Source organism: Balearica regulorum, chromosome 12 (genome assembly GCF_011004875.1).
Source record: "Balearica regulorum gibbericeps isolate bBalReg1 chromosome 12, bBalReg1.pri, whole genome shotgun sequence".
NCBI lineage: Eukaryota > Metazoa > Chordata > Aves > Gruiformes > Gruidae > Balearica > Balearica regulorum.
In genome coordinates, this window is record NC_046195.1 from 2,491,239 (window position 1) to 2,515,538 (window position 24,300).

The 24,300-nt window shown below is 51.2% G+C and overlaps 3 protein-coding genes across 6 annotated transcripts in view; all 3 read right to left on the minus strand.

Annotated features, from left to right (window-relative positions):
• The window catches only part of SEMA7A (semaphorin 7A (JohnMiltonHagen blood group)), a 31,079-nt gene extending 20,042 nt beyond the window's left edge, over positions 1–11,037 (minus strand). Inside the window, exons 1-2 of one of the 2 annotated variants that reach the window (XM_010303368.2) lie at positions 10,885–11,015; positions 4,429–4,598 (exon numbers count right to left, since the gene is read on the minus strand). In XM_010303368.2, coding sequence (XP_010301670.1) covers positions 4,429–4,540 — 112 coding nt within the window. In that variant the 5' untranslated portion in view covers positions 4,541–4,598; positions 10,885–11,015. Of the gene's footprint in view, positions 1–4,428; positions 4,599–10,884 lie in introns of both variants that reach the window. The other variant, XM_075764823.1, reaches the window with a different exon arrangement.
• A 4,644-nt stretch (positions 11,038–15,681) lies between these two features.
• On the minus strand, positions 15,682–24,268 carry UBL7 (ubiquitin like 7). 2 transcript variants are annotated; one of them, XM_075764839.1, is made up of 12 exons: positions 21,262–21,573; positions 20,901–21,124; positions 20,265–20,384; positions 19,552–19,634; positions 19,346–19,430; positions 18,666–18,723; positions 18,333–18,466; positions 17,836–17,885; positions 16,984–17,151; positions 16,622–16,744; positions 16,071–16,235; positions 15,682–15,866 (listed from the first exon to the last, which is right to left on the minus strand). In XM_075764839.1, the coding sequence occupies exons 2-11, from the start codon at positions 21,082–21,084 to the stop codon at positions 16,098–16,100; spliced, it is 1,143 nt and encodes a 380-aa protein (XP_075620954.1). In that variant the 5' UTR covers positions 21,085–21,124; positions 21,262–21,573; the 3' UTR covers positions 15,682–15,866; positions 16,071–16,097. The 2 variants fall into 2 exon arrangements, with proteins under 2 accessions (XP_075620954.1, XP_075620955.1); XM_075764840.1 differs by lacking the exon at positions 21,262–21,573 and adding an exon at positions 24,151–24,268 and having other exon boundaries at positions 15,682–16,235.
• Positions 22,185–24,289, minus strand: LOC104632918 (actin, cytoplasmic type 5). 2 transcript variants are annotated; one of them, XM_075764841.1, is made up of 2 exons: positions 24,151–24,289; positions 22,185–23,655 (listed from the first exon to the last, which is right to left on the minus strand). In XM_075764841.1, exon 2 carries the CDS (start codon positions 23,642–23,644, stop codon positions 22,514–22,516), a length of 1,131 nt encoding a protein of 376 aa, XP_075620956.1. In that variant the 5' UTR covers positions 23,645–23,655; positions 24,151–24,289; the 3' UTR covers positions 22,185–22,513. The 2 variants fall into 2 exon arrangements, with proteins under 2 accessions (XP_075620956.1, XP_075620957.1); XM_075764842.1 differs by having other exon boundaries at positions 24,139–24,247.
• Between the last annotated feature and the right edge of the window lie 11 nt (positions 24,290–24,300).

The following is a 24,300-nucleotide window of genomic DNA, read 5'->3' on the forward strand; positions in this document are numbered from 1 at the left end:
CAACTTCTATTAGTTCGTCCACGCTTGTTTTTCTGTCATGCTCTTGCAACAGGAGGTGGTTGTGATTCACTCACTTGCTTTGTTTGGTTTGGTTTTTCTTTTTTCCAATCTGCACAGATCAAAAAATATTTTCAACCAACATTTTATGATACCAGCATCACCCACCCTGTGAAAATGAGCCGTCTGCAGAAAATAGCGTTTGCTGGGAAAGTGAGAAGCTTTCTCCTGGGAATGTTGATGCTCCGACAGCTTCATGCAAAACTGTCCTACAAAGATGTTTCACACCCGCGGAGCCGTGGCTCCTAAGAAAAGTACCACCGTCACTGAGGAGTAAAAGCTGGTGCCAGCACCACAAGCTCTCATTTTGCCACGACTGCCAAGCAGTACAGGTTCAGCCTCATCTCTGGTCAGCTCTGCTCCTCCTTTGCTAGCTAACGCAGCACCGGTGGGCATGAAGAGCTCCTAGAAGAGCTCTTACAGCACTTGGAGGTGCTTGCTGGCACGGTTTTCCCACAGCAAGGAGAAGCAGCTGAGCTTGGCAGTGTGCGCAATTTCCAGGAATTGCCATTTTGACTCCCCTCCCCGTGACCTATGGCAGGCTAGAGTCAGTTTATCCAGTCGAGGCAGCCAAGGTCAAGCATATAATCCTTGTCCCCTGTGGGACCTGCTTATCTCCTGAGAGCCACACACCAGCTCAGAACCTGTCCCCTCCAGCTTCCAGCCTCATCTGTTAATGAGAAAGAGGGGAATAATTAAACATTCAGACCCCATCCCTACCCCAAGGTGTGAATGCAGCTGTGAATTTGTCTCAGGTCTACACACATGTGAGCAAACAGGGACAAGACCACCTTAAGCACGGCAGTAGCTAAAAATGATTCCTGTTCTGCACCAAAGGCTACAAGAGCCTGACCCAGCCTTCAGGCTCCTTTTGTTGTCCTCACTGCACTCCCGATGCTCGGTGACTTTCCGGTCATGAGACAGCCAGCCTGGGATGTCACCCTCCCGCTCCGTACAGAGGGGCTGGATCTGCCCGCTCTGTCACCCGGACAGCTCTGCCCAGCCTCGGGACACAGCGGTCTCCGTCTCTACGGATGGATCAAAAGAGTAAACACAATATCCGCGCTGACAAGGAAAAGCTCAGCGTGGGATGTGAACGCACCTTTTTCAAAGCAAAGCCCAGCTGGTCAGTGTTTAGTTAGAAAAATTCATGGAGGCAGGGGGAGGACAGAAATAAAAGGGAAGATAAGCAAGGCTGAAGCACTTGCTTCTGCACAAGCCCTGCTAAAGCTGAACTCACTCCCACTCTGCAAATCTCCACAAATAGGGAACTTGCTATTTAAAGTCTTCCTTCGTTAGGAGACCGGGGAGGGGAACAGCCAGAAAAGACCCTGACCCGTCCATGTGCTGATCAGCTGCAAAGGGGAAGAGGGGGAAAATGCCCTCATCAGTAAAAAGGATCTTAAGCACTTTAAATATGACTAGCAGACTGGAACTGACCTCAGCCCTTTGCTCCGAGTGTGTTTTCCTCAAGAGGAACAAATCCTGCAGAGTCAGATGTGCTTTTAAATAACTGCTTACCCAGTCAGACCCAGAACTGGTGCCACCTGTACCAGCTGCTGGGAGGGACCCCTCACCCCGCCTTCGGTGGCAAACACTCCCAAAAGCACATGTTGAAACACGGCTGGTCTTTAGGAAAAGCGTGCCCCTTCCTTACCCCCTCCTGCACCGTGCTGCGGCATCAGGGAGGGAAAACGAAGGCAGAACAGCGGCCGAGGCCTCAGGGCTGGCTTTATACGCGCTGCATTCACGGAAAGGCAGATCTGCAGAACGCTGTGCTCCAGCCACCCACCGCCCTGGCCTGACACCGCAAGCCCAAGTCCCCAGGACTGCAAAATCACTTAAATCCAAGAGCTGCAAGCACCGAGACAGGCCAATTCTGTTTCTTTGTCTTCAGATCTGACCTTGGGACCAAGCCACCTAAGCCCAGCTATTTTTTTTCCCAGCTCGCAACATCCCCTCGCCTATTTCTCGCTACGAAACCAGACGATGAGGGACTGCAGGGCAAAACAGCAGAGTAGCTCAGGCTGCCTGCAGTGAGGCCAGGGCTCTCTTCCCGGGTCTGGCTGGGTCAGCACTGGCAAGGGGAGCAAGGCTGAGAGATGAAAGGGCAGCTGCAGCTTTGCCCAGCACCTATTTCCTCCTTTCCCCTCCCAGCACCTTAGCCCAGGGAAGGATCCCACACACGTACTCTTCCCTTCTGGAGAGACCCAAGCTCCGGCCAGCACCAGGAATCTCCTCCTTCACCTGCAAGGCTGTAACATATCTAAGTGTCTTTGCTGAGGCAGCCATACCTGGTGGTAGTGATGGGCTGTGGCGTGTAAGAAATTTAATTAGGTGAAGAGCTGCCAGCTCCCGCAGAGCCCAGGGCTGAGGCCAACGCTGCACCACTGCAAGCGCAGCTTGGCCCAGTCCCGGCACAAACACCCAGGCAAACGTCCCGCACCACTGCTCTTCTCCGTCCCGCTCCCAGCCTCCGGGACCGGGGCTCGAGCCGCAAATCGAGCCCTGGAACACGGTAAAGCCCCCAGCGAAGAGACAAGCCTCTATTTGTGGATGCAAATAGCAGCAGTGTGCTGAACTGCAGGTTTTACTAAAGATGCTGCGTTTGCCTTTCACTGTGCCTGAGGCACTGGGGAAGTTAGCAGGCTCCCTGCCACCCACCATGTCCCCTTTGCCCCCGTCTCATTTCTTCACCCTCCTCCAGAGCCTCCTCTCCATCCTCCTCCTCACCCACAGACTCATTTCCTAAAGGGCAGAGGTTATGCCAAGCCAAACGCAATCCATTAAATAGGACACGAGTGACTCTTAACGAGCATGCCGCACAGGTACCTCCAATACCTCCCTCACTGAAATCCCTCGGCCTGTGTCCCAGCTAAGCTCTCAAAAAAAAAAAAGAAACAGGGATAAGTACAAGCTGATCCCCTTGCAGGGAAGTATCCTAACACTAATTGCCTCTGATGTTTGTTGGTGACAGATCCTCACTGTGTACAACGCAGGGAAAGCCTGACAGATCTGACAGATGCAGGGAAAGGCCAAATGACTGTACCGCATGTGCACGCCCAGCACAGCCCAGCGAGACAGGTGGCAATCAGCCGCCCGAGCCTGCTCTGCCCCCTCAGCACAGTTTTACTCCAGGACAGGCATTTCCAAACACTCCAGACCCCAGCAACTCAACTTTTGCCCTTCCTCCTCCCCTAAGTGGTGCAGGGGAAACGTCTAGAGAAATACGTGACCCCATCCTCTGTTCAGTCTCGGGCTTTGTGCTTTCTCCCCCACCTCCATCCTCTTTTCTGAGCAGTTTCATTTCCCAGTGAATAAGAGAATTGACACAATACTATTTCAGAGCAACCTTTCGCTGCCCTCCCTGCCCACGTCTCTCCCCTTTGTGCGACGAGGGACGAGGCAGGCAGAGGCCACCTCCGAGCCACGCATCTATCGCCCTTCCCTCTGCTCCTGGCCCTTCATCCGCAGGCAGCCGTGGGCCTGAGGAGGAAGGAGGAGGGCATAATAAATAACGGCAGAAGTATAACAGATGGTGCAGAATAAACCACGGGAAATTCGTGTCCTCTGAAGTTGTCAGTGAGTAGGAAACACAGAGGAGCTGTTGTACTGCAGAGCAGCATGAGATCCGCAGCTCTGAACCCGCCGGCTTAGCCAAACACCAGAACCGCCGGGGAAAAGACGGGGTCTTTTGTTAAAGCCTCCCTGGAGGGTATCAATCAAAAAGCTTGGAAGACACACGATAAAAGCAGTAAACGTTAGTCTGCTCTTTTTGACACACGAAGCTCGGGCTGTGCTCTAAGCTTGCTCCTTGAAAACATTTCTTTGTTCAGTTTCTGCTAAGAGCAGATCTGATTCTAAGTCCTTGCGTGCCGTTTCAGACGTATATATTTTCTCAGAGAACAGAGATCTTCCGCAAATATTTACTCACAGAACTCATTTGCAGCTAGCAGGGTAAGTACATCAGATGGATAAGAAAATTAACTGTATTGTGCAAACACTTCCCTGTGAGTTAGGGGAAACAGTTACTGTTCCAGGGCTTTTCAACAGCCTTTAATACACCCAGCTTGTAGAAAAATGTTTTTAGGCTATTATAAAGGAAAGGAGTTGGCAAGAAGAGAGATCTAAAAACTCATTTAAAAGCAATCAAGGAAACCAGAAGCCCCTTCCTGAGATCACAGGAGGTTTAGCTCATTTTAACAAGAGCCAAAAAGTCTTCCCAAAGAGACAAAAGAAATAAAAAAAAAAAAAGACCAAAGCTTCTCAAAAGACAAGACCTAGGTAGAAAATACACGGTGCAGGAAGTAGCTGTCAGCTGCAGACACTGCTGCTGCTGCATCTCAAGGTTGCAGCCGACCGGGGACTTACCTTGCGGAGCTGTGATGATCCTGGGGTTCACCTTGCAGCGCCCCGCTGCCCGCACGCCCAGCTGGCTGGCCCACAGGGCCACGAAGAGGGCAAGGAGTGATCTCCTATCCATGTCTACTTATTCAGCAAGCGGCGATCGTGAGCTTGTGAAGCCGACAGCTGCATTGCTTCTATAAAAAAAGGGGTAGGCAGCACTCAGCACAGCCAATACCGGAACAGTGGGTGGGACTACAGGGTGGTTTTTTTTTTTATTTCATCAAAATGGAAAAGCTATCTCAATTTAGCACTTGATCTTCAGGAGTTAGTACCTGCAGGCTTTGCTGGAATTTTTGGTCCTTTTCCACCCACCCCCAAGGGGAAGGTAGGAGTCTGCTGGTTTTCTCACCTTCAGCCCCTTGGAAAGCTGCAGCCGACAAGCCTTGCGATCAACTTATCACAGAGACTTGTAAGAGGAATATTAAGGTCGATACAAATGAAATAAGAATGAAAATGTGTGCGCCAGAACACACATGAAGCAACAACAGACCGAGGGCACAGAGACCGATAACAAAGGACGCCGCTCCCGGCTGCTTCAATAGAGGGACGTGTCGAGGCCAGAAAGCCGCGCTCGGATAACGCGGCAGCAGGAACAGCTCGCTAACAGAAGACATCGGGAGGATGCGGCAAGGCTGCAGCATCTCTCGTGTGCCAGCCCTATTCCTGCTAGTGCTACAATTAGCTATTAGCAAAGGGTTACTCCTAGCAAAATAAAACCTTCCCCAAAAACTCATTCCTCATCACAAGTCAGGAAGACGACGAGACGAATATGCGGAGACATGACGACAACTCAGCTGTGTCCCTCATCCTGTGTCACACACCCCCTCACCAGACCAGTCAAACTCGCATCGTGGAGCTCACAAGCATGTGGGTGCAAGTGTAGGAGGGAGTAACATCTTGGAGCACACGTGGAATATCCACTGGGAACTGGGGTGAAGGAATACTCCCTTCCCTAAGATCCTGCCCTTACTTTTGTGATGCTAATGTTCTCCGCAAGGACGGGATTCTGAGCAACATCCCGCTCACGGGGCTGTGGCACAACCTTTAGGAAGTCACTTTGCTTTGCCAAACAAACCTCTCCATTCTCCCAATTCCCCTCTCGGGAGGCCAGGAAGGACTGACGGTCTTTGTGAAGCGCTGTGAGGTTTGTTAATGAGAAGAACAGGGCGCTACGTGCAAGGAAAGCGAGGTCGGACGTGATCAGAATAGGAGAGCCCCACGGGGAACTCACAAGGATGAGAGACACAGCTGTGCTCTTGAAAGTTAGTATTGAAGCTAGAACCAGGACTGCTCTGCTCCTGAAGGAGATGAACAAGCGGCAGGGCAAGGAGGGGGCATTTTGGAGGAAGCAAAAAATTAATGAGCCAGCTAATGGTGAATTTTAAGGACCCACAGGAATTTCCCACCAACCCTAAGCATGGGGTTTCACCTTTCTCTTTAACCAAATATCTGCTAGGGTAGTTACAGTATGCTAACACATAGATCATTCTGGTCTTTCACTTTTAGACATGACGATTCCCAGTAATGAACCATTTTGCATTCCGGCTCACCTGGAAACAACTGCCCATTCTGCCCCCCTGAGGCAACTGTATTTCTCTACCTGCCCCATTGCTCCCAGACATGCTAAACCCTGTTATCGCTTGTTTTCTAGCGGAGAAGGCTTCCCGAAAAACATCTAATTCATTAAGACTCTTCCACGCAGTCAGGAGTGAAAAAGAACCATCCTTTTTCATCCTGTAAATCAACAGCCAAACGACCCATGCTGGCTCCTTAATAAACACGGGGACTCGGCATTTTGCACGCACCCCAAATTTGGGCTACGCTACCAGTCACACACATTATCTGCCTTGCCTCTTAGGACACGACGCAGCTGGCGGGCTAGGAATCTGGCTTTCAACTCCCACTCTTGATAAAGTTGCCAACTGGAAACACAGAAGGGTTCTGATCAGAGATGAACGAGGAGAGTTTTTGCCTTATTAGGCTAGTAAATCCTTTGCTTTTCCCTTTTCCTTGCCCCTAACACACACAGCTGGGTACTCTGCATGGATAGCTTTTAGGTTTCTTGCCACCTACAGCTAAAAACAATGCTCCTGTGTATAAAATTCAGCTTCAAATCCCCCCCAAGAGTTTGGGAATGATCAGTTCCGGGCACTTTCTACTTCAACACAATACCCACTCCATCTCCTAGACCGTGAGCTAAGCCACCCCATGAACATGACTGTATTGTGGTCCTGGATTCAGAATGATGGTGTAGAACATTTTACTTTTACTAAGCAAGGGACTCAGCTCGGTGTGTATCAATTAAATACAAAGCTGTGCCAGCTCACCAAAGCAGCCTGCAGCAGAAGAGCAAAAAGTGACAGTGGTGGAACAGACAAGAATACACGAGCATCCCACCCAAAATGCTGGTTACAGCTCTTTGAATGAACGGTTTTCATTAAAACCCAAATGCCTTTGCTCCCTCCAGAAGCTACAGCTCCCCTTAGCAGGCACAAACTCCCTGCTCAGCCTTCTCCTGCGGAGGTTCCTGTCTGCTTCAAAACTTCCACGGTGCAAATTATGTGCAGGTTTTTTTTCCAGATCATGCTACTCCGTTCCAACACGGATCAGAAGGCAGCTTCCCCCAAGTATCTTGTAAAAATCATAAAGCACAGATTTTCCTTAAGAGGAACAATTTTATTTTCTCCACTGCAGAGGAGACAGACTGCTTGAACGTTTGCAGCCCAGGCAGTCTAACAGTTAAGAAACCTCCCGGGTTTGTTGGCATCTTTTAATTAGGTAAGAGCAGGTATGTTAGAACATTATTCACAAGAACATGTCAACTAGCTTCTGCTAACCCCAGGTGTCCCGGTTTCAGCAGCAACAGAGTTATTTTCCTTCCTAGCAGCTGGTTAGTGCTGTGTTTGGGACTTTAGATGATAATAATGTTGATAACACACTAATATTTTAGTTGTTGCTAAGCAGTCAAGAACTCTTCGGCTTCTCATACCGGCCTGCCAACAAGAAGCAGGGGGAAAAGGGGGGTAAAATTAGGAAATATATACAGCTGGGACAGTTTGGACATAACCAAAGGGATATTGCATACTTACAATGTCATGCTCCATATATATCTGGGGATGGGCCAAGAGACAGAATGGCTCAGGAATCATTTATATTATTGTTGTCTTCCTTTTCTCCCTATTAAACTGTCTTTATCTCAACCCACGAGTTTTACCTCTTTTTTTCTTTTCAATTCTCTCCCCCATCCCACTGCAGGGGGAGCGAGCAAAGGGCCATGCAGCTGTTTCACCTGCCTGCGGGGTGAAATCACAACACCATGGCAGGAATGTGACCCTGAAAAACAGCCAGTAGGCGTAATGGGTTTGAACACAGACGAGCCTTCCACGGAAAAAAATATCAACACCACAAACGTTCTTGCTCTTGAGAAAGCCAGGCAAGATCTCTCTGCTTGTGTCATCTCTTCCAGAAGCTTGGTGAGTGCATCTCAATCTCCGGCTGTTATCAGCCACAGAAGCGTCACAGCAGTACAAAGAGGGATCTTTTTGAACATGGCACAAGGGGCTGAAGATGTTCACCGGGTCCGTTACGCCACACACGTACAGGTGTTGCCACAGGCCCTCCCAAGGTGAGGCTGGGAGACTGCCTGTTTTGATACAGAGCATGGGAAATCCTGTTTAACCCTGCCTGTGCAGGGACCCTGCTGCAGGACAGACTGATGTCCTGTGAGGCTGGGACACAGGTATACATTACCATTGCAAAGCTCTATAAGACCAAAGTTTAAATTTCTTACCCCTTGCATTTTGCCTTTAGGAGCAAGTAGGCTTATAGGCCTAGATTTTGAGAGGGAAAACAGTGAAATTCCACTCACTGTTTCTTTGGCACTGACCAACAGGTCTTTCGTTCTTCAGATTACAAAGTGAGGTAGGAAGGAAGCAAAGCAGATCATTCTTCCAGCTGCTGCATTCTGCTTTCAACACACAAATCCTCCCCCAACTCTCATTCCTCACAGACAGCTACCAAAACCTCAAGCATCCCCTCCTAAAGTCACAGCCCTGCCACGGCTGTCGACCCTTCAGCCTCCCCAAGCACCCTGCTTTAATGCAAGCTCATCTCCATCGGTCATTTAAGCTGGACTGAGTCTGGGGAGAGTTGATCAGTTGGTTCCCCCCTCTCAGTTCTGCCATGATGCTGAAGGACAGCACAGTAAATTTACTACCCCAAGAAGTGTCACCAAAGGGGTCAGGAGCCCCTGCATACTAAATGCCACTCTGAGGGCTTTAAAAATCAATCAGGGAAGGGGAGAAGGAACCACATTCCCCAGGACATCTTTCTTGAGTAGATCAAGCCCTCTGACTTGCCAAAGGAAGCCTGTGCCAGAGCAGTTTCACACTCAACTCCTCAGAGAGCTGCACAAAACCCTTAGCTGGGACTCCCCTTCTTCAGTGCTTTCCCCTCTGCTGCTGAGGAAACCCCTGGGGTTCACCCTCCAGACCAGTCCAGAGCTTCACGACACGATTCACTGATCCCAGTAGCTTGCAAAGGTCCTGCGTGGGGACTAGCCACAAACTCAGCTCATGTAGATACCCCGAAAATGCAACTCACCCTTTTCATGACAAACCCCATTTGGCTGGCAAATGAGTTTCAGCCGAACGCTCGTCACACTAACGAGCAGCACCATTGACAGCTATTCAATGAGAACTCACTGACAGACCAGAAAAGGAGATAAAACAGATACATACCTATGACAAACTGCCAAGAGCATGCGCACCCCTTAGCCATGCCGAAGGCTTTAGAGTAAATAAAGCCCAATGCAGAGACCTTCCCAATTAAAAGTTAAAACAATAAGGACAGAAACAAGTTGCTCTGTTGAGCTCCATCTGCCACGCTCCCACCACAAGAACCACACGTTGATATATTAATGCCGCACAGCGCATCAGCTCTGTCTTCCTACAAGGGCCCAGCAGGCCAGACTGCATTTTGTTTACCTGAAAGTTTTTTTTTTTAGTTTAACTGCTGTGTTCCTCTGCTCCCTGGCAGGGCCTGCAGCACTGCCACGTGCTGCAGAGCAGCCACCACGCTCTCCTGCAGGAAGGGATAGGTTTCAGCAGTTGGCAAAGCAGCAGTACGGATTTCCATGTCTGCCAGCTGCTCTGAACAGCCTAGGAAGGGTCCGGCACCTACCATCCCATAAACAAGCTTACAGCCCCCCTTTATCAGCTCCATTAAACCCACAAAGTCCTGTTAACACACAAGTTAAGGTTCACTCTCCACAATCTGCTCTCCCATCCCCTGCTGTAATACGGGTTGGAATTCAAGTCCACATTTTTCTCCGGGGAATCAAAGGAAGTCACCTGGTTCCCAAGAAGTCACTTCAAACTGCTGCTGGAAAAACGCCAGAGTCTCTTACAAGCTGACCAGACACATAAGTGGAAGCTGCTCAGGAATGTTAACTTATTGAAAGATATTAAGTTGACCCTGTAGCATTCAAATACTTCCAGTGGTGCTGTCTTGCCAGGAAGGGAGAGACATCTAAGAAGCAGTCTATCTCCTGTTCCTCCTTCCTATTTTGTCCAGCCCTGGGCCAAATGACGCACAAGGTAGAAGTGTCTGCAGTTCGGCACTGTCCTTGACTATAAATTCAAAGCCTGCCTGGTGACACAAAGGCTCGGCACCACAGATGCACTGGTTTCTCTTTCCATCAGATGTGGGAAGCCCGCCATCTCTTCCAGCAGGAGAGTGGGAACAGCTCAGGATCTCACCATGTGCTGGACCCGTTTCACTCATTTTTCTCTGTGACCTGTCAAAACTCTTCAAAGGGACACTAGCCTGGGCAGGGAAGAATTCCTCTTTCTTCCTGCCTCCCATCTGCCCTTGTAGATTCCTGTCACCTGGCTATGTGTCCACATAGCTCCCACATGGCTCATTTGGGAAACCAACTGCAGGAAGCCATAAGCAAATAAGAATAAAAAAATGAGGTGGAGGATAATGGACATGAGCTCATGAGAGCAGACACCAGCTGGCAGGATCCATGGGATGATTAAATTATGCGTAACTAAGGATCAAAGCATTTAATGCTGGGGAGCTACACCTCAGAAAGGAAGCCTCTGGGGACAGGGCGGTCAGAACTCCTTCCCCAGAACAGGGCTGTGTGCAAACAACCCAATTAAGACAAAGGGGTCTGCTCTGCAGGACATCAGGGCAGCACGCTGAGGGATTACAGAGCTCTGCTGTCATTAGCAACCCCTTTCTGCTTCGGAGAGATTCAGCGACAATTTTCTACCTGACTGTCCGACTCTCCCAGCTATCTCCATCACCTGTTGTCACTTCAGTGGCCACAGCAGTCCCAGGCACCCAAAAATTAAACCTCAGAGCTTGACTGGGACCACCGCCACCCGTTTAGCATGCCATCCCAGAAATTACCTGTGCCACCAGTCCCACAGCCGCATCTCATCTCCTCCTTGCAGCTCCTGAACACTCTTGCAAGTCACAGACTTCGAACCTGGGGCTAAACTGCAGGACTCCTCGCTGTGGGGCAGCACAGCGGCTACAAATTTATCTGCATTTAAAGAAAAAAAGTTGTGTGGGGTCTGTTATCTATTAACATTCCATATCTAGCTCTAAAAGTCCCTAAACTTCAGACAACTGGATGCTGGAAAAAAAAAATCTATTAGAGATGGATCTTTCTCTACTTGCCCCGTTCTTAAGTATTTCTGCAGCATCTGTCAGTGGCCACTGCAGGAAGACAGGACACTGGCTCGGATCCTACAGAACCCATTTGATGCTTTTACCACGCCTGGAGTGAAACTCTCCAGCTCTCCAGCTTCTCCCTCAAACTCAACACCTAAACTAACACACCCTGCTGAACAGGTGGACCATGCTCTTACATCAGCAAGGTATTTGTTTCAGTTTTAAAGTAAAAATAAAAGCGTCAAATTGATTTTGGGAACTGTTTGGCTTCCTGGCAGCGTGGAATTCCCAGAAGTCAGTTAGAGAAACTGGGTAGTCAGAAACACTCCCCAAAATCCCTGGTCTCCCCTTAAGAGCATTGGGTGGGGTTTTTTTTTTTTGTTTTCTTTAAAGTCTCCAGGCTCAGTTCAAGAGGGCAAGAGCCAGGAAGCTTCATATTCAAAGCCAGTGGCTCAGCCACAGTCTTGACTTCAAAAAGATCTCAGGATGTTTATCATCTTCCCTCTGAACTTTCCTTTTGCTTACCATGCTCTTAAACTCAAGCATCCTTGTATGGCCAAACTAGAACTACATGCACTACCATAAATAAAAGGGTTATTCATAACCACTGCTATTTATAAATATTAAATACTATAGAGGGGAAATAGTAGGAAACAAAAAGTTTCAGTGTGACATTCAGTATATATTTTCTTCACCAAGTTAAAATAGAGTCAGCTGCCTTAAAATCACACTGTTTCCCAGCTAGCATCACATGGACTCTTAGCTGTGCAAAGCACAGTTCCTTAAAAGGATGCTTTTATGACTTAAGTCAGAGTTTCGTCACTTCTAAGAAAAAATGGTTGTTCCTGCTAGAAGGGGACCAAGTCCCACAGGACACAGGCTGCTGGGAAGCTGCACTGCATCACCTGCCCTGATTTTTGGGCTCTCACCTTATTCTCAAATCAGTTGTCCCAGCATCAGTAAAACTTTGGTCCTTCCTTGAAAGTTTCCCTGAGAAAGAGTAAGACCAAGATTTTATCATCGCCAAGGAAATGCCACCAGGTCCCGCTGCCCCCTCTTTCCTTTGCCCTGGCAACTAGCCTGTCCCCCACAGCGAGACCCTTCAGCTCTCCGAACCAGCACAAAGTTAAAAGAAGAAAAATTCAAAATAATTACTTGTTTCCTGACACTCTGACATTCCCCACAAGGACAAAGCTGAAAGCAGCCAGGAAACCACCGAGTCCTTTACAAAATGAAAGCAAACCAATGGGCAAGGGGACTGCTGCTGTTCACAACATGGATATATCCTGTCAGGCTGCCCAAACTTACTCCTGACTTACTCCGCCGCATCCTGGAGCAGGTCGCCTTTGCCAGTCTCCTCAATTAACATGCCAGAGAAGACCTGGGCAGAAGACAAGGTGTGTAACCCCACGTTGCGCTGGGGGAAGAGAGAACGATGTTCCCCCAGCTCAGGCAGACACCTATGATGAGCAGGGGCATTGCAATGGTTAGTCCTCTGGCTCCCGTTTGTGGATAGAGCTGGGCAAAACAAACACTGGTTTAAGGTGCTCTGCTGCCTTGGCCAGATGGGGAATTGGTTCCTGTACAAACAAGGGACACTCAGAGCCTCTGTTTGGCTGGGGGAACAAGGAAGAAACATTTATTCTGAAATACTAGAGACCTGGAAGAGGATGAGGGGAAATGTCTCCAACACTAGTCATTTGAAGTCAGAAATCAAGGCTGAAGAGCTCGAAACTTTAGCGGTTTACAATCTGATCCAAACACACCCACACCAGAGTGACTGCATCCGCACGAAAGTAATTAATACCTCAAACATCAACCTTTGCTCCTGGGACAGATCTTGCCGGTTGCATTCACTTTCGCACATGGGAAGGCTCCAGCATCATTGCAAAAGCTGAGGAAGACGGAGGTGGGCAATCACACAAGCTGAGGTACTGCAAAAGCCATCAAGGGAAGTGAAGCCTGGGAGATTGGGTCTCCATTTCACCCTTTTGCTGGAAAATTACCCACTCACCCCAACGTCACTTTGCTCTTCATGGAGACAGTCAGCTCAGGACTGGCTTCGGCAGAAAGAGACAAGGCGGAAACGATGAAAAAGCCATCAAAGTGGCCAAAGTAGGAAAGCTGAGTACATACGGCGAGAAGGCTAGATCCCAGCCAAACTGCCAACCCCTGCAGGTGTCCACAGTGACAGTCAAGCACCAGAACAAACAACAAAATTACCGAAAACACTGGAGAACAAACAGCTGCTGCCACTACTACTGAAAACACCCACTGCTACTGCTTCCCTTGTCAGCTCTACTACAGGCAAAAAAAAGGAACTGAATCAAAATTCCTGTCAAAAGCAGAAAGTCCCCACTGAAAGCAGGGGAAACCACAGTCTGACCTCCACCTCTTCCAAAGGGTCAGCCAAGCATCTGCCTGTCAGGTCAGAGAGTGGTAGAGATTGGGCACACAGGCAGGATACGGATAAACCCAGACCCAACGAGAGCGGATGGACCTCTAATGCAAGCGTGGAAGTAGCAAGGAGGAGGGGAAGGTGTCAGGGCAGCAAGGATGGAGCTTTCTCTGCGCACAGATGTGGCTGCCTGCATGGCTTTCGGCTCAAAGCTGGGAGGCAGGAGGCACACGGCCATTAGAGCAGGAAGGCAGCACTCACCTGGCTGCTGCAGAGCCAGTTCTGAGGATCTCTGAGCTTCTGCTCTCCTACAAGAGCTCCTGCATCAAAGTTTCTCCTCCTCCTCCTCCTGCATCGCCAGCCCTGCAGGTGCCAGGCAGAGCCTCTCTTCCCATCCTTGCATCTCTAAATTTGCCTGGTTGCTGAGCACGTCTATTCTAGGCAGCCAAAGGCAGGCGAGATGAGGGAAGCGAAGCGCACGCATCAGTCGCGTCGTGAACGACATCGGTGCCAAGTTCTTCTCCGCTATAGCCAGTTCAGACAGAGAACACGTCTGATGCGGAACTCCAAGCCAAGTAACACAATTTGCAAAAGAATTCAGGGAAAAAGTTATTTCTGTACAAAACCACCAAGTAAATCTCCTATCCAAGGACATAGGGAAAAACAGAAGTACCAGAAAGAACTACCTAATATAAAGCATGGGTCAACGGAGTGATCAAATCAGGAAAGCAAGGCCAGGACAGAAAAGAAATACCATTTTGGGACACTGAGAACCCCAAGCTGGCCTAAGCTGAGAATCGACACAGTACAGCAAAGTAAACTAGTCACCCTGGTCCCAAAGCGAGTCCTGCTAGCCCTGAGCAGGTCCGGGAGAGCCTGCAAAAAGCTTTTCAGCTCTGGGAAGCAGCATCTGTGATACAGCTAATCCTCAGTTAGCCCAGGAGGATTGAGGGCTGACAGCAGGGCTTGTCTCCACAACGGGGAAGGGAGGGAGGACACTGCGCATGTGCTATCCGCTCCCCCAGCGAAGGAAAGAGCAAAGGCACCAGGGATAGGAACAAGTTAATCAGTTTTCGTGCACATAAAATCACAGCCATCATCAGGATTGGGTTGCCAAAGCAGGTAATGAGGGCAGTAACCCTGGAGGGTGTATCAAGTCAGGAAAGCCGGTTATGCTCCTCATATCTTATCTCCTACATATCGAAAAACAGTCCCTCCCCCTGAGAGACTTAATCCTCTAGACAGGATTAAAGGCTATCAGTCAATGGGCTACCCTGGAGAGAACAATCCAGCGTTTGCTGGGTGATAGCCGAGATCCTATCAGCAAGCCATCCTAGTGCTTGGAGAAGAATTAGAGGGGAACACAGGCAGCCTGAAGGTAGGAAAGCATTTTCTGCTTTTAGCTTCCCTGCTAACGCAGGGTGGCATTTCAGGCAAACCAGCTCTCATTTTCATGCCTCGTTAATCTCAATGGTACAATCGGAGAGAAGCCAAGCCCAGCTCTGGTTCTGGCTTCTCTCAGCTCCCAGTTGACTCTAATTACAGGTAAATGCCTTTGATTGTCTTTGCAGTTCAGGTCTTAGGCACCTCGTACGTGGCACCCAGGATCAGAAAACACTTTGGAAAACACTGGCTGCAGCCAGACTAACCTGTGTCAGAGACAAGGCGCTTCTCCCAAGCCATGTGGCAGCACCTCACTCTCTCCAATAACTGCCTCAACCCTTGGGCTTGTCTTTTTTTTTTTTACTGTCACCTTGTGGTGGCCACGAACTCCTGCAGCCGTACCCTTGTTCTTGTCTGCTACCAGCCTGACCCAACATGACAGAACAAATAGGTTTCTACAAAGAAGGAGGCGGCAATGCTTCTGTGCAGCACCTTCTCAGAGAATAGAGCACAAATAGTTCTTTTGTATCGGCCTAACTCGGGGCAGGATGGCTGCGCAGGTCAGCTACAGCCAAAATGCTACTCTCCTAACAGATAACAGCTTTGCTCTGGAAGAGGAGTGCCCTCTGCCGAAATAACAACAGTCCTACAACAGGCAAAGCATATTCTCCGGTTTCCTTCACACAATCGGCAAGTTGCATCGCGGATCTGGAACACAAGCCGGGACAGATCACAACCCAAACGACAGGCAAGTGAATACAGTCCATTTAATACAGTCAAACACAGAGGGACCACAACAGCAAAACAAGACGGACTGAGGCGCGTCAGGCAGGCATGAAACAGGAAAGAGAATCTCTCCAACACACAGAGCCACCTCTTATTCTGTGCTGGACAAAGTTCTGAGGTCTTGTCTGTGGTGGCCAGGAGGAGGAAGCTGGAGAAAAGAGAGGTATCCAGAGCCGGAGGAGCTGCCCTGGGCACGGTCAGTGCTCTCAAACAGGAGCGCGTTGCCCACCCGCGAGGAAAGGAGCGCCCACCCCAATGGCTTTGTGCCCCAGGGAGGAACCCCAGCGCAGAGACGAGTTTCAGGGCTCAGTCCCAGACCGAGGAATGTCACGGTTGCCTCAGTGCGACTCACCAGTCCAGCCTCTCCTGCCCAAAAAAGCTAGGGAGCCCCACCAGCAAAGATGAGCTCCAGGGCAGCCTGAATGTCCCCTCCAGTGGCTTGTAGGGCCCGGAGACTTAGCTCATCGTCGTGTATGCCCATGTCTCGCAGCTGCTGAAGCTGTGGCTGCCACTGGCTCTACGGACAGAAAACAAAAGCAGCTAAGGGTAGGTGCGAGAGTCCAAGCAGGAACAAAACAGCCTTCTCCACAGCCCGCTCTTCCACGCTGCATTCTCCCACCTCTGTCTAGCTCACAAGTGCAACACCAAGCATGCAAACAGACCTCGAAATCTCAAAATCTTGCTGCAAACTCCCCAAATCCACGAGCTCACCCCTTCTGCTTCCACCCAGTACTTTTGCATCAGTCTACCGTGCCTCCCGCAAGCACCGCTTCTCCAGCGATGCCCCTTCCAGCTTAATGTCCTGCCACAGGAGGTGGCTGGAAGAACCACCTCCACCCTGAAACGCTCACTGCAATACAGGGCTTTCCCTGGGCTCCCAAAGGAAGAGGCTGCGACACTGACCTGCAGGCTGGGCTGCCCCGAGGCCTGCAGGGCATGCTGCAAGGCCTGGCTGAAGAGATCGTTGGTGATGGGTGTTCCTGACTGGACACTGGATGACATCGGGGAGGTCCCAGAGGAGTGACCCTGGGAGGAAATAAATTGTATATGCATCAGGAGAACTTATCCCGGGAATTAAAGCCAGCACAGGGCAACACCTGCTGTACCCCCACTATCCTGCCTCCCCAAACCACTGTGGAGGAGAGCCCAGCGATAAAAAAAAATAAACCAGCAAGGGCTCCCAGATCCGAACAGGGCTTATGCTCGGTCAGGTGTTGGTTTTATGGCTCAGGAGTATCTCCCCAGCTGCTGCGCTGCGGTTGTACCTGGGTGCCAGGGGTGGGCGTGTGGGAGCTGCTCTCGGGGGTGCTCGCCAGCGCCAGCGCGGTTGCCAGCTCGCTCTGGGTGATCGGCCGGGGTCCAGCAGCCCCGGCGTAGCCGAGGGAAGCCGGGCGGGAACCAGAAGTGCTGCTGGATGGTGTAGATCTTGTGCTCTGCACAGAGGGAAAAAAAAAACCAAAACCACCACCTCTGAGGTTGGTCTCTGTGTCCCGGTAAAATCCAGCTCATGTGCTCATCCCCAGGGATCCCTTGCCTACAATACTTACAACTCAAGTGCAGAACTTTTAAGAAATAAACATGACAGAAGCAAATGTGCTTTTTTCCACAAACTCAGCTTTTACAAAGCTGTGGAAACTGGTAGTAAGCCTTTCAATATATCATCCACCAGTTTAAAAACAACGCATTATTAGCCTGTAACAAAAGAATTCACTATTGACAAGCACTTTTTTTGCTTAAACACGTAATTTTTCTTTACAAAAGACTCTGGAGAGAGGAAAAACTCCCTACATTGCAGAAGAAGGGCAGGGACCAACACTCCCATGCTTCTCGGCCACACTTATTGCACACAACTCTGGCTCTGCATCAGTTTGACTCTGAAGGTGTTTACTCTGAGGACAAGCGCTGCTGTGAGTTGTGCTTCTGCATTCTTCTGTTGTGGCCCCACCCCAGCACTCAAGAAAATCTTAACACAAATGGCATCCCAGCACACCACAATCCACATGTTTTGTCTCCACAATACCTCTAAGAGCCAGAGCGGCTCTGAAGAGAGAAACTTTTGGGAGTTAACCCTAAACTACAAGTCCAAAACAGCCCTTCCACCCAGTCTGGCCACTTACCTGGTGGAAGTCATCTTCATCATCAGAGAGACCTTCAAACAGAAAGCCACCTGCAACAGAAAGGAGAACCTACAGATGCAGAAAACCAGGTGCTGGCAGGAATTAGGCACCAGATGAGAATCCCATGGAGTCCTCGGCCGCTCAGCCCCAGCTAAGGCACTGGTCAGGACAGAGGCCTCCGCACCACCAAGTTCACGTGCAGCAGGTCAGCGGAAGACAGGTCAGGCCCATCATTTGCACAAAACAGAGGCCGCGGCACTCTGCTCCCAACAGTCATTACACATGCTTGGCTGGGAGAGGCCCTGAGGCCAAAGGGCCCCGGATGAGTATCACATAGTGCAAAAAAAAAAATCTATCAAACTCCAGCACGTGTTTCTAGCTCAGGAACCCAAACCTCTCTTCCTTCCAGCCTGACGAAAACCTTGTCAGTACAGCCTACAAATCCTGCAGCACATCATCTCTGCAGGTTCCCCGCTCATCTGTGTGGCTGAAGGTACCTGGCATGTCCCGGTAGGAGCCAGAGGACATGCCCCGGGAGGACGTCTCCGGGGCTGGGAGCGGGGTGCTGCCAGCCACTGAGTGCAGAACAAGGACGATGGCGTTCACGAGCGCGGGGTGGGCTGGGATTAGCCTGGAGAGAAAAGAGTGGCAGAATAAATGATGTACGCAGGGAAACTAAAAAGCAGCAGCTCGATACCAGCAAAGAATTTAGGTCAGGAATGGCAGGGCTGTACCAGCAGGCAAGAGCAGAACTCTCTCACACCCAGAGAGAAGCAGTCTTGCACAACAAAGGCATTGCTCAGTCGTTGCACCAGCTTGCGTGAACTTACGTGTCCAGCATGTTGGGGTCCGCAAACACTGAAAAGAGATCCTTGTCCTGCAGGACTCCTGGGAGGCACCAGGAAACACGACGAGCAAAAGACAGGATACAAGAAACAGGAGCCAGTCAAACAAAAGCCATGGGAAAAAGCAAAAGAATTAATTGTTTTGCAGGAACTGAGTCACTAGCAGACACCATAAATACTCTATTATTGTTCTCTCCAAAGCCTTTTGCGTCCTTCTGGAGAGACTCTGGATGATCACAGCCACACACTCAAGGGATGGGGCTTTCCCAGCAGATCCCACAGCTGCACCTTAAGGGCAGGATGAAGTGTGGCACCCAGCTCAATCCAGCCATCCCGTAGGCCACCTGTCTCACAGCAACATGCCAAAAAGGCAAGTAACTTCCCGGGCCAGAACAAGCACATTAGATTTAATGAACATTTTTGTAAGGCTTTGCAGCAGGGAGAAAGCATCTACTCCCCGCTGCTGTCCTTTGGGCTCCATCCTTTTGAAGCCAGAGTCCATCCCCAAATATTACCAACGGATCACAAGTCTGACACCTGAGCAGGGACTGAAAAAAGGCGCTTTTTCCAGAGAAGGGGAACTGTCCCTTCCCCGTGTCAGGAATTAAACACAGACTATCTTTACTTGGCTTTCCTCAGATCCTCTGGATCACATCTGGACTCACCCAAAGCAACAGGGTCACTGCTGAGGCCGGGAGTAGCTACAATGATCTGATCCAGTGACTCCTTGTTCCCCAGCATTTTGAAGACCTGCCAGAGAAATCGGAGCAGATCAACAGCGTCGCACGACGAGGCTCCGCTCCGGGACTCTCTTCACAGAGAGGGGACAGACAAAAGACACCCAGACAGCAAAGCGTGAAGCCCTACTCACTGCATCTCTGTAGGCAGGACTGCTGTGCAGGGCAGTGTGAAGGACCCGGAACTCCCGTACTGCCGCCACCTTATCCACAGGCTCTGCGGGAGGGAAAAATAACAGAAACATGGTTCTCCCTCTGTCAGCTTTACACACCACTGCTACTTACACAACAGCAGCGGTGATTCTTCAACATCCCTAGATTCAACTAACCCAGAGAGGAAGGGTACAGGCTGTTGATTGTGATTGTCTCGGTACAGTTACCACAGCACACTCAGCTTCCAGACACACAACCCATATATAGCCGTATCCTCCTACACGTACAAAAGGAGCTGTATTAAAGTAACCCCTCTAAACTAACCCTTCTTATCACACAGTCAGGCAGACTAAGAACACACACAAGCCTGCTCATCCCTCAGGCCGAGTAACCAACCGTTTTGCTCTCCAGTTCTCTGGCAACACCCTAAAATTGGTCACAATCGGTTAAGGAAAGAACATTTGCTCTCCACGTTCCTTAACTCTCCCATCAGCAAGAAAACATAACACCCATTTGCCGCTGTTAGAGGTGGAAAGTTCCCAAAGAAAAGTATCAATCAATTCCTCCTCCAGACCTTGCATCAGGCTCCCAGAAACAAATCACAAGAGAAGTTGTTCCTCAGTCACAAGAGACCCGTGCCAAACACATCCCGAGGAGACTGAAGGGGTAGTACTGCACTCTGTCTCCTCCTCACCTGGTTTCTGATCAGGCTCAGGCCAGGACTTGCGCAGGACATGAACAGTGGAGCCAGACTGGATGCCATAAAAATCAAGCGTCTGGTCATCCCTCAGCTTACGGCCACAGTAGATCAGATCTAGGAGAGAAACGTCTGAAGATAAATATCTACGGCATGCTCAGAAAGGGCCGGGGGGTCTCCTTAAGAACTGCAGACTGCCTGGGGGGTTATCGCTCTGCCAGTGTAGCTGCTTCATCTGGTCAGCAGCACAGGGAAATCACGGAGCCGAGGTTCCCAGACCATTACTTTGCCACCTCCTTTAGAAGCACCGACTTCTCAGTTCTTGTAAGAGATCTCACAAGGACAGGTGTCAAAAGATTTCTTAACAAGGGCATCAACGCTGCAGGAGCTCTGTGATCCCAAGCAAACACAGAACAAACTACCCAAATCACAAGGCACTGAGACCACTGCAGTGCAGCAGAGTCCCCGGAGCCATCTTTGAGCCCCCACGCCACACCCTCTGGTTGTGCCGAGTCTTCCCACAGCCCAACACCACCGACGGTAGGATGTTCGTCCCCTGCCCGCAGCAGAGAGAGGAAGAGAGTGGTCCCAAGTAGTGGGACTTCCACACGATGCACGTAGGCAGGCACCTACCGATGAGCTCGGGGTCTGGGACGGACTCCTGCAGTTTACCGGTGATGAGCTGCTTGAGGTAGGAGATGCTGCACCCACCGAGCGGGCATTCTCCCAGCTCTGTCTCCGGTAAACGTAAGATGGATTTAGGAGCCAGCGGCTGATCCGCCAGCTTCACCGCTATGTGCCACTCCGGCAGGGACATTTCAGCCTTCTCGCTGAACAGAGCCAAGACCCGCAAAGCTCTGGAAAGGGAGGAAAACAAATCCAAGTGAGACTCTCCCCCAACCAGACAGACAACTCATAAATTCACAGGCCTCACCCTTGCGGGAAGCACTCAGGAGGCCTGACCAACGCACAGCCGTGCTTTTTAGCTTCCTACCTCAGCCTTAAGCCATATCTGAAGCTGCAGGGAAGGCAGAAATCCCTCTACCAGCCTCAACGCTCAGCCGAGGAAGAAGAGAAGCCAAGAGCAAGGCCCGGCCCCCCGAAACCCCCGTTTCCCGGCACGGAGACGATGGAGCAGAGGGGTAGGCGTAGCAAGGAGCCCGCGACCGCTCAGCGAGGGGTCTCAGCAGTGCCAACCCCCCCCCCCCCCCCGGGTCCGGCGACCCTAAACCGAGACGCCGGCCCGGCACCCCCCCGCCTCAGCTCCGCTCCACCCGCATCTCCGGGCCTCACCGGAAGCGGAAGTGCTACCGGGATGCGCGGCGCACCCTGGGAAACCGAGTCCGCCAGAGGAGGCGGTGCTTAACGCTAGGTGGGGAAGCCGCCGATTGGCTGGCCTTGTAGCGACGGGGCGGAACGAGCCAATAGGCGGCGGGCTGAGGGTTTAAAGGCGGGAGGGAGCCGCAGGGCAATGGCGCCCGCAGGCAGCAGCTCCCACACCAGCCGCCGCTTCGTCTCCTCACCCTCTCCCAAAAAAGGAGAGGGAAAAAGAAAAAAAAGGAGAAGCCGCTGCTCCTCCGGTCACTGAAACCTGCGCCAAGGCGCCGGCTTTTTCCGACAAGAAGAGCTGTTTGCCTTCTAAAAAAAGCCAAGTTACCATGAAAGTACAGGGAGGCGGCAAGGGCCACATACCAGCCAAGCCAACGGCTCTTAAAATGGTCTGCGCAGCGCCAGGCAGCTGTAAAAAGGCATCCTCACACTATTTCTGGAGTGTTTCACCCCAAATTCTGTACTCTAAGATTTAAACGGGCAGCTACGGGCCAGGTTTGAGTCCAAAACCACATATCAGACAATAATCCCTTGTAGCAAGGGGATCAAGAACCCACCCTGGGGGGGGAAAAAAAGCCAGATAACCTCTTCTAGTTTTTAAGCCTAAGAAGTTTATTCGTTTTCCTACAAAGGAGTCAGTTGTGACAAACCTAAAGGTGACAAGCCTAACTACCAGTGTTACATCAGAGAAGCGAACAAGCCTCCATCTACCACCAAGCCCCAAGGGGCCAGGAGGAAGAGGAGCAGCTAGCCAGCCACAGAACTACAGCCTAAGGGGCCATTAAAACGCACAGGTCACTACTCAGTACCTCAACAAGTTAATTAAAACATAAAATTAGTAACAGTCGAACAATTCTGGTCCAGGAGGAGAAGGAGGACACCCCAGCACGGCCCTCGGGTGACTGCCAGCAGTCCCTCTAGAAGCACTTGCGGTGGACAATGGAGGGGCCGGACTCGTCGTACTCCTGCTTGCTGATCCACATCTGCTGGAAGGTGGAGAGAGACGCCAGGATGGAACCGCCGATCCAGACAGAATATTTACGTTCCGGAGGAGCGATAATCTTAATTTTCATGGTGCTGGGTGCCAGGGCAGTGATTTCTTTCTGCATCCTGTCAGCGATGCCAGGGTACATGGTGGTACCCCCGGAGAGCACGGTGTTGGCATACAGATCCTTCCGGATGTCCACATCACACTTCATGATGGAGTTGAAAGTTGTCTCGTGGATGCCGCAGGACTCCATGCCCAGGAAGGAAGGTTGGAAGATGGCCTCCGGGCATCGGAAACGCTCGTTCCCGATGGTGATCACCTGCCCGTCGGGCAGCTCGTAGCTCTTCTCCAGGGACGAGGAGGAGGCAGCGGTGGCCATCTCCTGCTCAAAGTCCAGAGCAACGTAGCAGAGCTTCTCCTTTATGTCCCTCACAATCTCTCTCTCTGCCGTGGTGGTGAAGCTGTAGCCTCGCTCCGTGAGGATCTTCATGAGGTAGTCGGTCAGGTCACGGCCAGCCAAATCTAGACGCAGGATAGCATGGGGCAGCGCGTAGCCTTCATAGATGGGCACGGTGTGGGTGACGCCGTCCCCCGAGTCCATGACGATGCCGGTGGTGCGGCCGGAGGCATAGAGGGACAGCACGGCCTGGATGGCTACGTACATCGCTGGGGTGTTGAAGGTCTCGAACATGATCTGGGTCATCTTCTCCCGGTTGGCCTTGGGGTTCAGGGGGGCCTCAGTGAGCAGGACAGGGTGCTCCTCTGGGGCAACGCGCAGCTCATTGTAGAAGGTATGGTGCCAGATCTTCTCCATGTCATCCCAGTTGGTGACGATGCCGTGCTCGATGGGGTACTTCAGCGTGAGGATGCCCCTCTTGCTCTGGGCCTCATCCCCCACATAGCTGTCCTTCTGCCCCATGCCCACCATGACGCCCTGATGCCGGGGACGTCCCACAATGGAGGGAAACACGGCACGGGGGGCATCGTCCCCTGCAAAGCCTGCCTTGCACATGCCAGAGCCATTGTCCACCACAAGGGCAGCGATCTCCTCATCTGCCATGCTGACCGGGCCTGAGGTGAGCAGGGACATGGAGGTGTCACAGAGTCCCTCCTCAGAGGGAACAGAGCAGGAACATCAAAGAGCCCTGATATTTGCCCCCATGCACTAGAAACCTAAAAGGATTTAACATGCCAGGGAGCCCCAACAACAGTGCTGAAGGATCTAAGGTGAGAAGAAATATTGAGGAGCCCTGAAGGTGTGTCCTACAGAGCCCTCGGGACCTAAGGGGAGAGGAGACACTAGGGAACCACAGCATCTATTTATTCCCCCCAAAACACGCACATATATCCAGCCCTAAGAAGACAAGCACAGGCCCTCCCCTCTCCCTCCCCAGGGAATCCCCCAACACAAAGCCCCATGCACACCTGAGGGAACAAAGAAGATCCCCGACATAAAGCCCTTCCCCTCGGGGAGCTAAAGGATCAGCAGACACCCCCTAACCCCCCTTAAGAGCCAAGGGAAAGGGAACGAGGAGCCCGGGGAGGAGCCCTCACCTCAGCCCTCACCTGCGCGCGCTCCCTCTCCCCACCGCGGCGCCTCCTCAGCGACTGGCCGGCCCAGCCCCGCGCGGCCCTTTTATCCCCTCCGGAACCGGAAGCCTTCACTCGTCTCGCTATTTAATTGGCTCCCGGCCGCTCGCAGCCCCACCCATTGCC

Coding starts and splice junctions, on each gene's coding strand:
- UBL7 (XM_075764840.1), bottom strand. CDS start 21,084: ATGTCCCTGCCGGAGTGGCACATAGCGGTGAAGCTGGCGGATCAGCCG. Junction 18,724..19,345: donor CAGTGACCCTGTTGCTTTGG/GTGAGTCCAGAT, acceptor GGTGCCTCCCAG/GAGTCCTGCAGGACAAGGAT. Junction 17,152..17,835: donor ATGAAGATGACTTCCACCAG/GTAAGTGGCCAG, acceptor CCCTCTGTGCAG/AGCACAAGATCTACACCATC.
- LOC104632918 (XM_075764841.1), bottom strand. CDS start 23,644: ATGGCAGATGAGGAGATCGCTGCCCTTGTGGTGGACAATGGCTCTGGC.